Source organism: Myripristis murdjan, chromosome 10 (assembly GCF_902150065.1).
Source record: "Myripristis murdjan chromosome 10, fMyrMur1.1, whole genome shotgun sequence".
In the NCBI taxonomy this organism is placed as follows: domain Eukaryota; kingdom Metazoa; phylum Chordata; class Actinopteri; order Holocentriformes; family Holocentridae; genus Myripristis; species Myripristis murdjan.
The window spans coordinates 10,770,649-10,791,788 of record NC_043989.1 but is presented as its reverse complement, the minus strand read 5'-3'; the positions used below and the strand labels follow the sequence as shown (position 1 = coordinate 10,791,788).

The 21,140-nt window shown below is 40.7% G+C and overlaps 2 protein-coding genes across 3 annotated transcripts in view; both read right to left on the bottom strand.

Annotated features, from left to right (window-relative positions):
• Positions 1-10,903, bottom strand: part of rab28 (RAB28, member RAS oncogene family) — a 28,906-nt gene extending 18,003 nt beyond the window's left edge. For both annotated transcript variants that reach the window (XM_030061982.1, XM_030061981.1), the window contains exons 1-3: positions 10,438-10,903; positions 4,454-4,550; positions 1,287-1,375 (exon numbers count right to left, since the gene is read on the bottom strand). In XM_030061982.1, the coding sequence (XP_029917842.1) occupies positions 1,287-1,375; positions 4,454-4,550; positions 10,438-10,512 (261 nt within the window). In that variant the 5' untranslated portion in view covers positions 10,513-10,903. The remainder of the gene's footprint in view (positions 1-1,286; positions 1,376-4,453; positions 4,551-10,437) is intronic.
• A 6,107-nt stretch (positions 10,904-17,010) lies between these two features.
• Positions 17,011-19,861, bottom strand: nkx3-2 (NK3 homeobox 2). Its single transcript, XM_030062117.1, has 2 exons — positions 19,254-19,861; positions 17,011-18,157 (listed from the first exon to the last, which is right to left on the bottom strand). The coding sequence occupies exons 1-2, from the start codon at positions 19,642-19,644 to the stop codon at positions 17,721-17,723; spliced, it is 828 nt and encodes a 275-aa protein (XP_029917977.1). The 5' UTR covers positions 19,645-19,861; the 3' UTR covers positions 17,011-17,720.
• Positions 19,862-21,140: the final 1,279 nt, after the last annotated feature.

The following is a 21,140-nucleotide window of genomic DNA, read 5'->3' as shown; positions in this document are numbered from 1 at the left end:
AAGTGTCGTAATGTGGCAATGATGTACGACATCTTGCTGTTGTGGGAGAGAGACAGTAGAGGAAGAGCTGCAGACATGACTGATAGTGCACATATGTACTATGCATGCATGCAAGCAGGGCGCAAAGATCCTTCTTCCCCACCCGCTGGCTGCAGTGAATGGGAAAGTGCAAAATGAACCTGCCATTTTGACTATTTTAAAATCCATCTTGATTTGCAGAAAGGAGCAAAACCTAAAAAAAAAAATGTTACCTTCTAAAGCTGGTGGAAAAGACAAATTTACCAGCCACATTAACCTGCATGTGGCTGGGGAGCAGGTGATAATTTCCTACCCTACACACAAACATGAAGTTTTGTGTCTCAAACCAGGCTTCTTCAAACAAGAAGAGTCTTGAGTGATTCTGGAAGTGACAGATAGCAGCTACCTGTAGATGTTGCCTAGCTACTACATGCACCAACTAACCACATGTACACACTAACTTTGTGTTTGCACAGAGATCAGGGCTGTCAATTTAATTAAGACATTGTTCATTTTTCCATGGGGAAAGAATGACATGAGAGGTGAGGGTAAATAGCACAGTATTTATACCCAACGCTTCTGTGTATGATGTGTATTATCAGATACTGAACATGACTAAAACCTAGGTTTAAATCAGTTTAATCAGTCATTTTTACAAAGTTTGTCTGTGTGTGCATGCATGTGTGCATGTCTGTATGAGGGATGTGGTTCTTCATATAAGATTACTGCTCACAGTATTCACGTGTAGTAAATTATCAACACTTCTTACGGCTCTTGCAAAACACCAAAATGTAACAGATTTGTAAAAAGTAAAGATTTGGTGTTTTTTCTAAGCGCTATTTGCCTTGCTCTGCTCCACTGTGAATTCAAATGACAGTTTATTATGATTTGGCCCCAGAGGGAGGGAGTGGCAGAGCTCTGAATGGAGCTGCCGAGGCTATAATAATAAGCTTGACTGTAGTCACCAATACAAGCCTATTTGGGAATTGGAAACTAATTCTTCCTATGCAAGGTTTTTCACCATCTCGACAAACTTCTGCAGCAGATGGTTTATACACTTGCAGATTTCCTATCCTTCCTGACACTGATGGAATCAAAGATAGTTTGCCTTTTTCTTTGATGCTGCAAAAGGAAAACATTCAAGTTGAGTAAGTGCAAAAGCTACAACACAAACCAGAGATGCACTCTATGTTGGTTTGATCAGAATATAAAGGAGCAATAGAGGACGGTGTGTGTTACTGTGTGTGTGTGGGTGTGTGTCACCGTACATGAGCTCCATATACGTATTTATCCAGCATTTTCCCTCCTAATGTTTGGCCTCCGATGTCCCACACCTGCAGGGTCACGTTCAAGTTGCCTAAGATGGAAAAAAAGGAGAAACAAATACCTCACATATCAAAAAATTTGAATGTTATTTTACATTTAAAAAAAAAAAAAACCAACAATATTTAAAAAACAGCTCTGTCAAAAATAAGTGCAGTGATTTACCATCTGTGTTTCCTTTTGTAAACAACTGTTTTGTATGTAAAGAAATATTATTTTAATTAATTAATATTATTTTTATATTTTAAAAACAAAACAAAACAAAATAAAAACAGAAAATGAGCAGAAAACTGACAATGATCCAATTTATGAGGGTTTCCATTCCGGATGTTTTTGGCCTCTTTAAACATTTAGTCGTTTGTTTTAACAAAGCTCATAATCCTGGGGAAATTGCAAGTCAGCCGTAACTGGAGCCTGCATTCTCGGTGAGAGATTCCTATAATAAAAGTCATCGTTGTTCATATACATATTGGAAACAATAAATCAGGGATTAATCTTTCATGCTAACCGCTCTTGCCTGGCAGGTCACCCACACCTCACATCCAAGAATATCCAGCCCAGAGATTGAGAGGGATGAATAGGTATGCTTACCCTCTAATTTAAACATTCTCAATACCCTGGCAGTAAAAAAACGAGCTCTTATTAGTCTGGGAAGAGCTGTTTGCATTGTGCCGTTTCCTGCCAAGTTAGGGAAAGTGAGGAGAATTATGTGCTGTTAAGGAAAATAGCAATAATTAAACACAAAATAAGAGGAAAAGACGACTCTTGTCCTGATTTCTGTGGAAAGAGGGAGAAGGAGTGAATAAGAGAGGGAGAGAGAGAAAGACGGGTACAAAACCAAATCCAAATAAATATTTTCTTCCTCTGGAAAATGAAAGGGGTGGTTTCAAAAAAGAAAAAAGAAGAAGAAGAAGAAAAAGAGGAGGAGGGAGGACCAGACAGCGAGGAGTTTATGTTGGTGTGATGAGGGCCCTGCGCTGGGCTGGAGCGGCGATGGGGAGCAGAGCATACACTGTGGACACGGCTGGACGACTCAACCCCTTCATAAGTCCCCTTTTTAAGCGGGAGAAGGAAACACTGAGGTTCACAGTCACTACATCTAGACTATACAGTGTCAATGTAAAGCTACTTTGAGGAGTGCAATGAATAACGGGCCCTTGGTGTGACGGAGAGCAATCCCCACCCATCCTCCACACTCGGACGTTAACTTTATTTATGTTTCAAAGAACTCACACTGTCTCAATGGCCCTGACATGGTGCGAGGAGCAAAGACTGCACTTGTGCGTCCGGTAGAGGGACCTTCAACCTGACAAAAAGGGTGAGCGGGACAGACAAAACGCACGCAGATAAGAAAATAACCCGTCTTCTCTGTGTAACGTGGAGCCAGTTCACACACATGAGCTTCCAAAAGGTTAGACTTTGAAAGAATTTATCAAGTCCATTTCATCTCTGGTCAATCCTTGCCCTCCTACTGCCCCCCCCTCTTCACTGGTTTGGCAGAGACATCTGGAAGAGGTATTGTTATAAAAAGCGCACACAGAGGAGGCTGTTGTGTGCCAATCGGCCTCGCCTCACCTCTTCCCGCATTGGAAAATGTACATTAAGTTTGACAAGCCGGGCCTTCATGGTGAGAGGGGCCAGTGCTGGCTATAGGCTATTCTCCCCCCTATTGCAGAGAGACCCTTACAGCCCCATAGAGACCCACACAACCTCTCCAGTATAAGGCAGCGTGGGGGTCCTAACGAACTTCTGGACCACCCAGCTCGCAGAGCCACCCTCCTCTTCATCAGCTCATCAACACCCAATTCCCCAGAAAATGGGCCATTTAACAACTCTGGTGCTGAACCAGTGCTCTAGCTCCTACAATGATGCAGATGTATAGGTTCAATTACAACAAAGGTTACAATGTAACAACACAAAAGATCAGTGATGACTGTAGAAAAAAGAATTACTGGAAACACAAGTCCATGATTAGCAGCATTTGTGCGAGTTCTTATTAAGGAGTCGGGTCCAGCATGTGCTTATGGTTGGCTCTTTTCATTTCAACTCCACCACAACATTTTTGGGGGTTTAGTTCTCCTAAGTCCCATAAGCTGTAACTGAAACAAAATCAAAATAGAATACTTCAGCCAACTCACAAATCAGCGTAACTTTTACTTTTAGCACTTAATTTGCCCTTGCTTAATGTTGTTTTATTAGTAATGAAAGAATGGAGGCACTTTGCAGATTTTTGGAGCTTAAGCCTTGGCAGAGTTTTAGAAATGCCATTTAAAATGCTGAAAATCCCCATTTCATATGGTAAGGAAGTCAAAATGGAGTGCTTTCGTCTAAATATAGCATTAGTCAATAAAGGTTTATTTTACAGATCTAAGGGGGATACAGAGCATAGCTTTATTTCTGCGGGTTGAACATAAACAAATAGGAACATGAATGTTTTATGTGGTGCAGGACAAAGATCAGTTGAACCTGGGGATCAGCGATATGAATATAAAATGTTAATGTATTTACTCTGTACTGTGCCCACAGAATTATGAGTAAGGCTTGCCCGTTTGGACATAAGCTGTCCATTGGCCTTGTAGAGTGAAAAAAAAGCTTGGTGTTTGCTCTGGAGAGAAGAGCTTTCAGAGTGAATAAGCCTGAGAAGTGGCAGACTCTCTACAATGTGCAGCTACCAGAAAAGACACAGTCAATGCACTGAGTTAACCTGAAGAACAAGCCTGATCTCTCTACCTGGAAATGCCGGGACAAGAAGAGCAAAAAGCACCACAGTATTCAAGAGACAGCAATTATGACAGAAAATGATTCTGCTATATTGAATTCAAAATTGAAACAAACAATAAGCCACTTGATTAGACTATAAATAAGCACAATGAATCATTTACACACTGACAGTAAGCATAAGCCACGAATATCCGAAATTTCTTACTGCAGTGGTATAAAATGCAATTGCTAACAGTCAAGCCAGCCTATCTGGGTATGAGAAATACATTCCCCCAGTTTTTCCTTGCATTAACAAGTCTACAGTCTGCTGCTACGTGCTTGTGCAGCACGCGTGTCCATGCTGAGTTGCGAAACAAGAGAGCGCTCCCAAAAGATTACGAAGGTGTCTCACCTGGGAGGCTTATTCTCTTCAGAAAGAAATCAAGACCGATCGTTTGTTTGTACTGCTTCCCAAAGGCCTCCTGTGCAAACCTGGTGGCGAGTGATGTCTGCAACACAGAGAGAGAGAGAGAGAGAGAGAGAGAGAGAGAGAGAGAGAGACAAAGGGAGAGAAGACGAAAGTTTGATGCTGTGAGTAGTTTTGTTTAATAAACAATACTCACACACACACATACACACACACACACACACACACAAGCGTGTATACGCACACAGCACAAAATCAAAAAAGTTCACAATCGCGACATGGCCAAGTGCAATAGTCATACTGCAAGATGCTGCAAAACGTCTGCCAGGGAAAACAAATTAGAGTGCTTCCTATGTTAAGATATTTTGTTGCTGAGCAGAAATACTAAATGCATTCCACAACAGAGGAAAACTTTGATTTCATTCATACTGACCAAATTCCAAACAAAGCATTTCCACTATTTCATTTTCCAACATTTTTATTCAAAGCAGTTACAAAAATACAAGGGTGTAATTTATCATGTTACTGTATTTCTTTTTTCCCCCAATATCATACAGCCATAACTCACAGGCAACGCAACCCTGAGGTGCGCTCTCTAGGACATTAATTTCATTATTACAAACCAATTTTTAAACATCTTCAAACCTTCAGGATTGACTGGCTGATGTAATTGTCTGCCTCGGCTGCTGTCTCACAACTCGGCCACGGCTGTGACAGTGAAAATCAACGTGAATTAGAAAAACAGGTGCCGGAGTTATGTGTCATGTCTCCGGACTGCAGACCCAATAATTGCCACAAATTACAAAACTCCACCACTCCTTGTCACCGTTGTGTTCAAGGGGGGAAAAAAATTGCATGTAAGAGGCCCTCCTGAAATCCATGGGAATTTATTGTACGGACTTGACATGCCAAGTTTAATTCATTTTGATGGATGAGGATAAGAAAAAACCCCGAAGTGCTGCGTGTCTATTAGCTATCTTTAGAGCAGTGTGCTTACATAAACACAGCCGAGAAGTGAAACAGTGGGACTCCCTTGCTCCTCGTGTGGCAGTGAATGCATTTAACGTGCTACTTGACCATCACTCAAGGATTTGAACGGAATTTTTTTTTTCAATCCACAAATCATTCACTTGGGTAGATGTCTGTATCTACTTCCATTAATGTCAAGAAGTACCAGGTTCAAATAAAACTATAGGCCTATTTCTATCCAGTAACATTCCTCCTGGGGAGGCATAGCTGAGCTGCATTAGGCTAAAACCTTATTCTGATTTACCAGAATCTTATTCAATTAAGCAACAGTCCTATTTGGCTTATTCCCTCCTGATACCACCTTTAACATCAAACTTCAAGCGTATCCCATCTTGGAGCTATATAAGAATTAGATTCTAAAATATTGAATATTTAAGCCTAACCTCTGGTTTAACAGCTTTCTTGATCAACCTGTCCTTAGAGGTGCAGCATTAAGATTTATCCAGCTAATTCTTTTTAGGGTTCACCAACCCGCAGACTTTTCAAAACTGAGCGTGCAGAGCGTGTCACAGGCTCAAGAGTGATTGAAAAATTACTAGAGGTGACTGACGCAACAAGGAGAAAATCGTCCATTTAAGTAGCCCAAACAATCACTGACAACACAGGAATAACGAGCTCGGACAGCAGAAATTTATTCCACATGCTCGCATTGGCCTAGTCGGCCATTTGTCTTGGCATTCCAGTAGCTTGGCTCTCCTCCCTCACCGTAGTCCTTTTTTTCCACCATACAATTGGATCTAACCAGCGAATGTAAAAGCTGCCGTAATCCCGACACTCCAATAGAGAACAGCACAGGGTCACCAATGATACCAGTGCCGGGAAATGAGGGGAGTTCTCCTGAAAGAAGAAACTGTGAGAGAAGGAAAAAAAATGATGAGCTGTCCACGTGATGCAACTCATATGAGATGTAGTGCATTTTTGTAGCATGCAATCAAAACTGGCTCTTTTGTTGTCATTAATTTTAAATGACAGGTTTAAACATCACCATTCTGTCATCCCTATAATAGTGATGAAACGAAGAATTTGCCTGCAAAGAACATTGCTGGGACACAGTAACTATTAAAAGTAGAGGACCTGTGCCTAAAGCTCTCTTTATCCTATGGGAAAGAGAACAGAAACTATTCAGGAAAAAAAACACACTGAGTTACTTAAATTCTGGGTTGAAAATAGACCTATGTATAGACTAGGACCGGTGCCTTAAGAGTCAAGCTAAAATTTGAGCCTCCATATTTTAAAAACATCTCGCTCAGGTGGACAAGCCTTCCCACATCTCCCTATATTTCTGAATGGCAAACCAACCACAAGCAAAAATACCAGCGAAAACGCAGTCCAAGAAAAACTGATCCGATTGCAATTTGCTGAGCAAATTGACATTAATAAGGGGGGAAATAGTATTCAAGATGTCAGTCAGTGGTGCCTACTCGAAATGGGGGGCAGGGCTCCTGTTTTCTGCCCAAAACAGACAAGCAGGTAAGTCATTCAGACAGTGACGGGCTGACACCTGGCAGCAGTGTGAGGAGGGTTATTAATGTAGCGTATCTACTGGGAACTGAGTTGTGTGTGTTCTCTGTCCCCCCAAAGAAAATGTCGACTTTCCAGAATGAGAACATTCATTTTTCTCATTGGGTCTCACCATTACTGCTACATTCATTTTCTTTCTCCCAGAGGAAGGAGAGATTAGTTACGAGAGGGGATGGTGAAGCTGAAAAGCACTTAAAGTCCCTGCCTTACATTCACACTCGTTCATTTGGGGATTCAAAGATGCAGTGAGGAAGAAACATAGCTGTATTGTCATGACAACCTCCTTGCTTTGCTGCAAATAATTGTGTGGTGTGACTAAGAAAAAAATTCCACTGTTGTGGAAGTAGCCTGTTGCATGTAGATCTTTTAAAGGCTTTTAATGCAGAGTAGGCTAAATAAACTCAGTGTGTACAACCTATTTTTTTTTTTCTTTCTTTCTTTCTTTTTTTTTTTTTTTTTTTTTTTTTTTTTGCTATTTTTCCCCACAGTCCAGTGGTTATAATAGGATCTGGGAACCAACAGAGGTCCTGTCATATAGATTTAGCAAACAGACAGACAATGTACCGAGAGATAGGATATTTGGTCTCACTTCAGATTTTCATAAGAGGAGACCTTGACAAGTAACTCTCTTCCCACCACTATTCTGCTAAATCAAATGAGAAAATAGCAACATTTTCTCAGATGGGGAGTCCAGACAAAATTTTCTCAAATGGGGCCTGATTCTCAAGCCAAATGCATATGGGGGTCCTTGGCCGGGCGAAGAGAGGTATACCAACGGAAAACAACCACCAGCTGCAAAAGCCAAGGTAAGCAAACTGTAGCCTTCTTTTATCAACTGTCATATTTGGTATAATACAGTGTAGTGTTTACCCTGAGTCCAGCTGCCCAAAACTGTGAGAAAAATATACAGGCTCTGAAAGCTCATCATCTAGCTTTAACCCAATACTAATCCAAAACATTTTAAGAAGGATGTCATTTGATATGTCAATTACAAACGTTTCTCAGGCATGTTACTTCTTGTTGTCTGGTTCGATTTAGGAACATAGGCCACCTCAACTTCAAAAACTGACAAATTCATCACCAGTGGTGTTGCAGCAGGAGGTAAGATTAGGGATAGGTATTAAAAAGTTGTTGTAGTAAAGTAGTAGTTGTAGTAAACTGTTTTAGTTTTGCCCCCTTCAGCGCAATTATAAGCCTACACAAGATCTATGCCAATCATTAAAAGAAGCACCTTTTTCACAAGTTCCCAATCTGGATGAATGCCTGGCTAATAAACACATAATAGCTCTACAGTACAATATTTCTTCCCAGTGTAGGCCTACAGGCTGAACACACAGCACCATGGTTTCATACTATTCTTCAAAGCACATAAAGACACCCATTCAGAGGCACATTCAACTCGGATTAAGGGATGGGTAGGCTTAAACAGGTTTAGAAGAACGGATGTGTGCCAGATTGAAATCCATTATGATATCTTTAAGACAGAATCCAAGCCACAGATGTCCACTAACTCTCTCAAAGTGGCCATTTAGTGGACCAGATTGTCTCAAATATTAGGATTCAGAAAAGAGTTGCGTTTGAGATTATCCTGTTTTAAAACTGAGAAGGCAACAGCAAGGCCTTTTATATTTTTTCTGTACTGTAGGAAAAAAAAGCCCCAATATTCTTACACGGTGTCATTCAAATAAGTGGTAGAAATGTAATTACTACATGTCCATCAAGTGTCTCATCCTGTGTCCTCCCCTCTAAAGTGTTTAACCACCTCCAGAAGCCCAGACTCCCCACTCAGGTTTTACACCTTGGCCTAAGACAAACCTGAGAAAAGTGAGGGTGGGCAACTTCAAGAAAAAAACTGCATTCGCATTTTTCTCAGTTTGAGGAATTTAAAGTACAGATACGCGATGAGCCATAATTTCAGGCTTTTTATCAGTAAATCATCAATGTTCAAGCCTGGAACTGCTAACACAAGTGGACTAAGATTCACTAGCTTTGCCATCAGCTAATTTTGTTAAAGTTCATTCACTTTAGGTGAGAAAAATACTGTGTAAAACTGTAGTAGTGTATAGTGCTGCCCACTTTTAGCATCCTTACCAGCCCTCTACTTGTCTGTCTCCTCCCTTATGTGATAGCTTACATACCCGTTTACATTAAGAAAACTTGCAGACCATGAGGTGGGTCCTTTCCTCACATTCTGTCCTCACATCTGCACCACACAGTGACAACTTGACAAACAGCCTAGATATTATTACATGACAATAACATGTCATATAAATGCGATGCTCAGGCATAATCAAATTATGGGCAACTGACAACAATGTTCAGTTTCATAAAGAGAGAAGTCAAGTTCTGTGACCCTGTGGCCCACGTCATTTGTGTCTTAATATAAACTAGGGCTGAACGATATATTGTTATCATATCGCTATTGGAAAATAAACATGTGCGATATTAATATCTCAAAAAGCAACAATATGGACGATATCAAATCTAGGGTTATGGTTAGTCAAAGACAGTGACTGGTCTATTCTGATCCAAAAAAATAAATCTTTTGTGAAGTAACTGCATTTGCAATATCCACTTGGTATTACTGCACTATTTGGCAAAGAGTACTCAATTTTCACTGCTTTTTTCACTTCAAATATCGTTGAAACACTGTGTCAAAGCAAAATGTTGGATTTTATTTATTTATTTATTTATTTTAATTTATGCTCATGCAGCCTAAGACAGTGATTAGTCTGTTCTGATAAACACTTAAAGCACCTGCATTTTCTATGACCATTCAGTATTATTATGCTTCTTTTTTTTCCAATACGCATGAACCCATAGTCATATCGCATCGCTATGGAGGTATTTGGCATAAATATCGCGGTATGAAATTTTGTCCACATTGTGCAGGCCTGCTATATAACTGCTGTCGTATTGTTCCAAGGAAATGTATATTACCACTGTGTAACTTTGCAGACAGGTGTCCACTGCTGGGAGTCCAGTGGAGTGAGGTAAATAAAGACATTACCTGTCAATAACAACACAATATTCTGAAGCTGTCTTTTGTTTACTAGTGAAAACTCCGTTCACTTGAACTAAAGCGTTGAAGTTAGCGAGCTACATGTGTATAATACAACCTGAGACAGAGTTAATAGTGCCTTTACATGTGAATCCAGCCTGTATCTGTACACACTGCGCTGTGCTGTCAGTAATGTCAGTGATAACCGAGCCGCGGCTAATATTAGCCGAAATAACGTTAGCCGTCTTAGCTAGCACCAGTCGCCATGGTGACGGGAGATTTGCAGCACTTCTGTAAAAAACAAATAAAATCAGCCCAGTTTGGATGTTGACTGAACTCCAGTGCAGTCGCCGCTATACAGTGCGGCTGCTGAGGTATTTAGTCGATCTCCTGTAAGGCTGAGTGTTTGCTTTCTCACCTTCCCAGATGCACCGTCTCCGACCAGCACAACTTTGAGCTGCCGGTCCTGGCTGTCCTCCTCCGAGTCCGACATGTCGCTCAAATGTGTTTCGACTCTACCTGTGAGGGAAAACCTAACGCCGAGCGCAAAGAAGTCGCCGTTAGATTAATCTGTCTAGTTAATCAGATGGATTAAATAAGCGTTGTGTGGGCAACCAGACGCCATTTTGACTCCACTATGCTACACTGCTGCTCGGCATGATCCACTGACAGACAGCTAGCGTTAGCAACCCCGTCCCGAAGAGAAGAAACAGCGTTCAGATCGGCGGGGAATACATCCACCGACTTCAGGTACAAAACCCAGATCACGGCCTGGCTGTCTAATTGGCGCTGATCACCGACAGCAGCCACCCGCTTTAGCCCTCAGAGGAAAGGAGCGTAAACCTGCTAGCTAGCCGGTATGGATGCGTCCTATACGTGACGCGTTACCGTTGCTATGGCAACAGAGGTCAAAGTGTAAGTATAAAAAAATCAACACAAAACAATATAGATCCACTTTTATGACGCTGGCAGAATAATATTAATGTTAAAGCACAGTGAGTTAACAAATTAGCATATTGTATAAAGTTGTTTTTTTTTTTGTATTATTATTTTACTGTAGACTCTCCCCATCTCATTTGCGTGCAGCTATAATTGAATATAGATTATAATAAGCTTCATGTGCTAATTTATGGGCTACTCCCAAAAAAAAAAAAAAAAAAAAAAAAAAAAAACTACAGGTAGGCTATTGACTGACACACACACACACACACACACACACACACACACACACACACACGCACGCACACACACGCTCGATCAGGTCAGCTAAAGCATCAGGCTATAGCTTATAGATTTAGACCCAGTCATTATAAAGGCTAAGCCCGGTCTGCAGTCTACATTAAGGCCACATTTAGGTGCTCTCAATATGATGGGAAACGTCAGCTGTGTGTAAGTGCACTGTCTGACTGGGATTAAACTGCTAGGCTATTTATTGCCACTATTAAAAATATATATATAAAGTTCTCAGCGGTAGGCTGTCCTTTGTTCAGTTCTAATATTTCTTCCACATCTAAATTGAGAGCTATGAGCGATCCTCCAGTGTGCAGGAGCCCATTGTGCCCGCTGAGCTCAGTCAGGTCTGTGACAGCTCTGTAATGTGATTGCTCTGCAGATGTCACGTTGCGAGTTGATGTATTTACCAAATGAAGACGGTGTGTGACCAGCACTGGCAAACTGAACTCCAGGTTGGGTTACACTGACACACTGGCCACATTTTGCATGATGCTCTCTAGTTTGGCGTTATTGAATAAATGTCTTAAAGTGTATAATCAGCCTAAGGCACAGCCTGTAATGCACAAAAATGTAACACTGCAAAAAAAAAAAAAAAAAAAAAAAAAAAAAAAAAAAAATCAAATTAAAAGGATGACACACGTTTCACTCTTGAATTATGCGTTTTTTGTGTTTCCAAAAAACTTATTTTTATTCTGACTGATGAAAAAACACAGGATTACCTTTCTAAATCCTTAATATTGCCTACAACATAAATAGAAAAAAAAAATCATGTTTGGAAATTTAGACAGAAAGAAAGAAACATAGAAATAAAGAGACAAAGAATCAAATGAAGAAAAAACAAGTGTGACCCTTATATGAGAATTATTGACCATGAACCAAGGCACAAAAAAGGTTTCTTGTTGAACAATTTTACCCCTTGAACTGGTCGGACACAAAAAATGTTCCAGAGAATTCCTTTAAATAATCAAACAAAGTTGTACCTGTGCATCCTTGAGGCTGTCCCCGCGGTGTCATACAGTAAATATGAATGCTATATCTTGTGTAAACTGTCCCACCCAGACCTCTTCATGCACAAGCAAAATACAAAAATAAAAAATAAATAAATAAATGGGACAAGCTGCTATTGTGTTTTAATCAGGATACATCTCAGCCTACGTGCAGAACATGAGATTTAATGTTTTTAGCAGTTAAATCGCTGTCCATATTTTTCACACCCCCGTTATTGCGAGAGGAAGGAACACGTTGCTGTGTATAGGGGATGAACAGGAATTTGCACCTGGGCCACTTTGAAGCAGGTGGCAGTGAGTGTCAGCTCCATATTGTCCACAGTGTGTATGAGGGTGTGACTGACAGCTTCTCTACTGGACAAAAGGGTTTTCGGGGGGTGCATGTGTCATTAATTGTCACAAACCTGTTGCATATGCTCAATAAAGACACTTTACCAGGAGGCTTAATTGCGCAGAGCCAGCATAGTAAATGAATCTGAGGCTTATTGGTTATATAAGCGTTTGATCTACTTTTTATGCTCATTTTTTTTTAATATTTCATTTTGTAAAGCTGGGATCATTTCAGTGGCTGTGAGTTTAGGCTGTTGCCTTCTGTCACATTTTATCGGCTACGTCCTGCAAAAGTCAAATCGAAATTATTAAATCGTCTGGAAAAACGGACCTGTCTTACAGTGAAGCCATGGCTCAGGTAGGACATGTAGCCTATCTATGAATTCTTCAGCAGGAATATAAAATAGGCCTATAAGCGCTAAAATTATTCGTATAGGCAAAGGCTATTTTCAATTTTAAGGAATACAAAATCATCACATTAAAAGAGCAGTTGAATTAAATTATTGATGACTGCAGACTCGGACCACTGCCACTCTCATAATTAATATGATTAAAGTTACATTAAAACTATTGATCTCTATTTAAAACAAAAAATCCACATAATGCTCCCAATTCCCAAGAAATTTCGTTTATAGATATCGAGCAGTTGCATTTATTTAATTTATAGTTATAAACTGACTGATTTTAATGATCAGTAAAGTCATCATTGCGCAAGTAGACAGTGGAATTGAGATTTTCACCATAGCTTTATTTTTATGTTGTTTTTATTTCATTTAGTATAAACACGCTTCATATTAATGAAGCTCATAAATCATAAATGGCTCACGAATACATCTGGATAGGCGTTAAATTCAATGACTGGCCTACCTAGTTTTAATACCTGGATTTACCTTAAACAAACACTATTTCACAATGTTTTGGATGAAAAATGTAGCCTTGCAGAGTCCTAAGCTGTTGCAGATCAGAAGCTGTTCAAGCCTGTAACTTTATAGACCTCAAACAAAATGCTGCACATGTGAAAGCACTTTGTAAGGCTATCGGAAACATTTCAGATAACTGTCGACTTTTGAGAGTTCACACATTAAAATGATTTTTGTTTATGACCCTACATGGTGGATGTGTTGTTCTGACTGCCTGACCATTTCAGTCACAGCAGGTCAGAGATGTTCTCGATTTCCGGTGGCCTGAAAAATATCCATCTTGACAAGTCATGCAACCTTGTAGCCTACTGGATGTCAAAAAATCTTTCTTTCTTTTTTTTCTCTTAAAATAAATGAAAAGATCAGTCAGTAAAAGTACAAAAATAACTGCAATTCGGATTTCCTGGAAAACTACAAGTGTCAATATCTTGAAATATTTCACTCTAATAAGTCATGGAACAGGCTTCTATGTAGTGGAAGCAGCTGGATTCATCCCAATATATCATAGGCCTACACCTGTTTTAAGAAAAAATAAAATAAAAATAAATAAACTCCCACAACAGAATGAAGAATTTGTCCAGATGGACACATATTTTGGTGGTGAAATACAAACTCTAGTAGTGCCATTTGACCGAGGCATCAAACCATTTATATTCATATATTCATTCACTTCATATGATGTGCCTCCATGTGTTTGCACTGCATGGGAAATACAGCGTCAGATCCCGACATCAAGTCTGAGCAGCATTTATATCAATTAAATCATGTGCTGGGGCCATACATTCACCCCCGCCTATATATATGTAACCTATAACGTGTCAAAGCATGTCTATTAAATGGCAATTTTGTATCATTAATACTGTAACGTGATCTGGAGCGACTGGAACGACTCTCTGAGAATTGAGGCTCATTACAGAAGTCAAGAGGATCGGGCTGCATTGTCCTTGACACAGCAGATCACCAAGAGCAGCGCGGGCGAGGCCTTGTTTAAAGAGGCAAAAAATACAGAGTATAAACCCGGTGGAAATAATAGCCTAAATAAAAAAATAGTAATAAATTAAGAAAAATAATGAATCGTTTGTGTGGGTCGAAGGGAGCTATAAAGTTTTCTGTTAGGTGTGAAATTACATTTATAGGACTAATTTCATTAATTGCAGTTCCAGGTTTTCTGATGAATAAACGCACAGAATTCCTGAAGCGGACATTGTGCTGCTGAGATTTACAGCAGCACAAATAAATACATAAATAAATAAAAGTAGATGTCAGAAAAAGCCTATGTGTCTTTTATAGGCTTACAGGCTACTGAAAAATCAAACTGTTTGTGCGTAATGTATGTGCGCACTAGTAACGGAGTTATGCTTCCATAGCGTGCAAATGTGGTGAATTTGCATTTAAAAAAACAAATTAAATTGAAAACATCTCGGTTCAGAGAGGAGTCTAAGTAGCCCTACATCCCATTCACATTGTATTTAGACAGTGCAATTGGTTGGTTTCAGTTTATTTCCCATCAAACTGGCTTGCAAACGTATGTAGAAAAAAAAAAATAACGGGGAGACAATGGAATGGGGTTAATGCACACCGATGAGGGTGTTTGCATTTCAACGATCACAGGTTGAAAGGAAAAACACCCGGGATATTTCTCTCTATATCAGATATCTCTACATGCAGGTATGAAAGGATGTTATGTGGGAAGGGTCCACTCCTCAGTATCCCTCTGTCCTTTAAGCTCCAACGCAGCCAATGAGGAGCATCACTGTCGCCGGCGGTGGCCTTAGGCTGGTATATAGGCTACCTGCATCTAGGAGATCAGATTTTAGGGCATAAGCTTATAGGCTCCGTCGGTAAGTCGGGGGATTGTTTTTCCATAGGGCGAAGAAGATGAGGCGCTGATCTGTCTGAAATGTCTTTAGTTCCACCTACAGCAGCGCGCATATGCGTAAATCTGCGCAATGGCACACTTCAGGGCTGTTTGGAGAGGTCTTCCTCACTGAGACCTTGCTGTTTGCGGTAAATGGTGTTGGCTTATGTAGGCCTATGACGCGGCATTTCCCTCGCTGTCCTTGCCCAAGTACATGTCGAAAAGCTTAGGTGTCATCTGCGACAATGTCCAACATCATCAACTCATTTTTCCCCTCATGTCCATGCCGGTCTTTCAGTGTTAAGTCTTAGAGATATATCGAATTGTCATCTGTTGCAGTGAATCCTCTTTTTCTAGTTACAGCATCTTGGTATAAAATTCGCCCAGGTGTGTGTCTGGACCCTAGTTTTGTAAGTGCCCAGACCACACACACATAGGCTATCTACAGTCTGTCTGTGCCGAGCCACGCTTACATTCACGATCGCATTGAAGACAATATAATAGCTAAAGTTGCTCTGTTGCATTCCAGTAATCGTAAAATTAGTTAAAGTTGGTTTAAAGATTTTTTTATGTTGTGGGAAAAAATGGAACGCAGTTAAATGACTGTTATTCAGTGTGCAATCCACTGTGTCCGCAAAAAGCCTAAAATGTGGATTCTGTTTTCCTCCATGACTTAAATTTAGGCCCAGTGACATAGGCCTCCTTAACCCTGGAATACTCCTCTCCTTGTGTTGACATCCACCCCTAAAGGTAGCTGTCAGTTTACCCTGTCCGGGAATCACAGAGCTATTCATCATTGTTTGACAGTGTTTGGGAAGGAGGCCATAGTGGCCCAGATGACAACTCAACAGCACAGCGCTGACTGCAAGGCGTCAGTAACATCATGGTCAAAACGATGCCTTTTTTCCAGAGATATTAAGCGGTCAACATAATTATAACAGTCTAGTTTACAGCTGGGCTCAATATTACAACAACCACATTCTTCATTAATTCCATATTTGAAAGATATAGTTGTAGCAGTAGGCTATTCCCAATTTCCTTTACATTAGGGCATTTTATTCGTTTGCGCACTCAAAACGCAGCAACAGCTGTCTTAAACGGTGCATATGCGAAAAATTAAAAATGAGTACGTTATTTTATACGCCAATATAGTCACATAAGTCAATTTCAGAAAACTTTTCCTAAAATTTGGCAAGAAAATGCAAGGGAATAACAGCTATGCGGCGCTGTGGGGCGTCTTTGAGAGAAGATAAAGTCTAATAGGCTAACATAAAATGTATTACCAGCCAATAAATTAGAACTTCTTGTTGACAACCAGGTCATTTTGTGCTGCCAAAAACAGTTACTATAAACAACGTTACCAAACTGTGTAAAATATATTGTCATAGCTTTTATTGTTATTTAAATTATCATTGCCCGACCTGTCTCTATGTTGAGGTATGTTGTTATTAATATTGATTTTAATATAAATATGAAAATGAAGATGAGTCAAGTGCCCAATATTCACCACCATAATAAAACCTTAAAACAAAATGGCATCCAAATTATAGTAATGCCTGATATGTTTTAATGTTTTTCGATCTAAACAAACAATCCATTTTACACAATAGAAAATAGGTACATTTCAATAGGAACTGGTTTGTCAGCCTGATTCCTGCCACAGATTTCAGGCCAAAAATACAACAAAACTTCAATTGCTCTTTTCACTCCGATGATGTACATGCCCACACTAAATGCATTTTACATTTGTAGTACTGTAATGTATACGCTCAAAAGTGCTGAAATATCTTACCTTTACAAACACAGCAAGGAAAAACAACCTGTAACAGAGATAATTATTTGAAGTCAATGGAATATGCCTATTTCCAATCATTGCAGAGGTAGGAAGGCGCATATAACAAACCAACAAAGGTGACATTTTCAGTCTAGACCACTGGTTCCCAAAGTGGGGTCCGGGGACCTCCAGCGGTCCTTGAGGGGCTTCCAGGGGTCCCAAGTAAAATGAGGAATACTTGAATTTTACTACTCTGTCACTCCCTAGAGTTAACACAATGACAATGTAAAAATAGGTGCACTCTCTCCACCTACAGTAAAGACAGTAAATACTAAATCACAAGAAATATCTTCTTGGATGGAGTTCCTTCTGGAAACATGTTATAATGGATTTAATGCGTAAATAACTGGGGGTCCTTGACATGAAAGGTAGGGGAACCCCTGGTCTGGACAACACGATGAGGCAGTTCAGTCGGAGACGCTGAGCTGATACCAGTCCACTCAGGTCTTTTCCTCTGGTTAAAAACAATTCATTTCATTTCCTGGGAGAAACGAAAATAAGAATAAATACACCGAAGTCTCATTGATTCCCCGCACAGGCGGACAGTGTCCATGCGGGAAGGCAGTAGGCGTACGGGTAATAGTAGGACGGCTGCAGGGAGAGCAGCGGAGGCCGGAGGATCTCTCCGGGGCTGTACTGTCTCTGGTCGTCCCGGACCAAAACTTTCACAGCCACTTTCTTAGCTGCCGGCGTCGATGCCATCAGATCCGCAGCCATCTGACGGCGTTTTGTCTTGTATCTGCGGTTCTGGAACCAGATCTTGACCTGGGTCTCTGTCAGCTTCAGGGAGGCCGCTAGGTCCGCCCTCTCCGGCCCGGACAGGTACCGCTGGTGATTGAAGCGGCGCTCCAGCTCGAAGACTTGCGCATGGGAGAAAGCGGCCCTTGAGCGCTTCTTCCTCTGTTTGGGCTGGTCCAGGCTCTTGTCGCAGCTCCCCTCATCCAGGGTGTTGGGGTCTGAAAAAGACACATGCAGATGTGCGCCATGCAAAAAAGAGAAACCAGTAAATTCCTGTTTTATTCTAATCATTTCTAATTGATCTCTCTTGAATAGTGCTTATATCAACTGAAGACGCATGGGGTGTTATTTTAATAAAAATAAAAACCTAAATTGTATGCATACATACACTACTGCAGCAAGATGCTTTACTTTTCTATTTGAGTACACTGTCAGAAATTAGTGGCAACGTTTTTCCATTTAATTAATTAGGAGTATCTATTTTCATTGTTTGCTTTATCCAAATAAAACTAATTAAAAAGAGTCTACTCTAATTAGTTTTTATTCAGGCTAAATACAAACAGAACATTTCAAAGTGTGTGTGTGTGTGTGTGTGTGTGTGTGTGTGTGTGTGTGTGTGTGTGTGTGTGTGTGTGTGTGTGTGTGTGTGTGTGTGTGTGAGTGAGTGAGTGAGTGAGTGAGTGAGTGTGTGTGCGAGTAAATTTTTTTTTTCTCCTCTAGGCTATAGGTTGGATAGTAATCAGCTGTGTTTTGGCTGGTGCATAAATTAATTCCAAAGGGACATCCTGCCCATGTAACATACATTATCTCATACGATTATAACATGTGATGCCACCAAATCCAGCTGCCCATGGCCTTACAGAAGTAATGGTTAAAAGGACATAGCTTCAAAAATGCTGGGCCATGAGGCCTATCCGTTTATACCTATTCTAGTTCATGCGTAAAGTGTGCGTAAAAGGATTAAAAATGGAGTAATATTTGGAAATGTGCAAATGGCAGCCACATGAAAAAACAAGCCTTTAACCATGATGCTTCACTTGTGGCAAACTTTTATTAGCAGCATTAAAGGGAAGTCTTAAGAGCCGCACTGGGGTCTCTTTTCTGATTTTGCTCTTTTCCCTGTTTAACTGAGGGAATTACAAGGTTCACTGAGTTAGATCTGTGTGGATCTCAATTTATACAACAGTCCTAACCAGAAAACCCACAGAGAAACATCCTGTTTGTGTGTGTGTGTGTGTGTGTGTGTGTGTGTGTGTGTGTGTGTGTGTGTGTGTGTGTGTGTGTGTGTGTGGTTGCAAATTATAAGCCACTTACCCGTAGCATTAGGCTCACAGTCGCTCTTTGCGTTTTCCACAGCTGCAGATTCTTGGTCCGTCTCCTCCTGCAGACTCTCCTCCAGCAGATCTGAAGCAGGGTCTCCGTCTTTCTCGGACTTGCACACGGCCAGAGTCTTGCTGTCATTGTCGTCGCTGAGTCCCGAGTCCGAGTCATAACTTTTCTGGTCCGTGGGTTCACAAGTCCCCCCATCATCACTTCTGCACGCCGAGGGAAAGTCCGCTGACCCGCTGTTCATGTCCCCAAATATTTTCCAACACGCCGTCTTGGAGAAGCACATATCCAAATCAGGCAAGTGCCGACTGTCGTCTTTTTTGTTAAGAATGGCTTGGATTGAGAAAGGCATCAATGAGTTGCCACGAACGGCCATTTTCGAAAGTCAAGTACTTGCTCTTCAAGTGAATAATTACCGGCCTGGATATGGAGCAAAAGTCAGTTCATCCACATTTTACTCCCAGCGATGCACAGCTGTTGCTTTTCTGCTCCCTCCAGTGTTGGTTTCTCACCGCAGCCCCGCAGGAGAAGCCATGGAAAGTTTCTCGTACATCCGAAGGCACGATGCGTCTCCTCCGCATAGCTCTGCCATCAGTCCAGGCTCGCTCCCGTTTCCTGCCCTTTTCACACACTTCTACTATCCACCCTCACCTGTGACTGACAGCAACTCCTCTGCGTCTCCTATTGGGCGACAGAGGAGGAAAGCCGTTCTATGATTGGCCACTGTAACCGTCGTCATGCTGCATTCAAGTCAAATAGGAAACATAACAATCGCAGTGACTGCACGGTTGAAATAATCATCTTTACAACTTTTTTTGCAGACTTTGGTCAATTAACTGCCTAAAGGCCTAAGAACTACGCACATAATAATGTGAGGCATTTGATTTTATGTTTTAAAACAAGCTCAAAAATATACACATTGCTTTTCAACTACAAACACAAAACAAGCTGTGCCTTAGTGTGGCATTTTGTAAATTATGAAATGATGTGGTTAATGATGATGTGGTGAAAATCGTTGATTTTGTTCGTTTCATTTGAAACTGATCTTCCATTTTTGAGACTAAACTGTGGCAGATTTCTGTGCTGGTGATATTAAGGATTTTATTAGCCAGGGCATCGGGGTCCACTGACAACCCTGAGATCACAGACCCAGATCTTAAAGGTTAACAGCTTCCTCAGTCTGGAAAGCTGACGTGATCAGTATTTAATGTATTTTTGCTGAGTGAACGACCTAAAAAATGAGGTGAACCGTATTTACAAAAAGGAGTATGAGATGTACCATATGCCGCCCGAATGCAGCATCAGGACAATAAATATGTCCTCTTTTGAAACTTAACCCTTCACCATCCAAACAGGTCTCTCCCGTGCGTAATGCGTAAAGTGACGCGCCTTATCTGTGGCAACGTTTTGGACACAAACCAATGTGTGCCAAATTGTTACAGACTGGTTTATGCAGTTGAGATTGTATTAAGTCATTGGAGAGCTCGTTATGGCTGCTGTCCTTGGCTGCGTTATGAATCATGATGAGCAGGTAAGACTGTGCGGAAATCAGATTAGCACAGCAAAAAAGATAGATCCGCTTTAACAAACCATTAATCTGGTGTCGAGTTTTAAGATATAATGTTTTCTCACAGTCAAAATGTGTGTCAGTATAGCCTACTGAGATAATCAGACTCTACCCAAAATATGCCAGTGTATTTGTTTCAAACGCCTTTCTCTTGAGAGCATATTAGTCTTGTGATCCTCCTTAATCTGTGTAAATTCAAGTTATTATATCGTTTCCAGACAACTCTTAAAACATGGGTAACAATTCTTGAAATAACACAAATCAGGCCCATCGCTCGGCGCTGGTAAACTGTTAAACATGTTTTA

Coding starts and splice junctions, on each gene's coding strand:
- nkx3-2 (XM_030062117.1), bottom strand. CDS start 19,644: ATGGCCGTTCGTGGCAACTCATTGATGCCTTTCTCAATCCAAGCCATT. Junction 18,158..19,253: donor CTGTGAGCCTAATGCTACGG/GTAAGTGGCTTA, acceptor TGTCTTTTTCAG/ACCCCAACACCCTGGATGAG.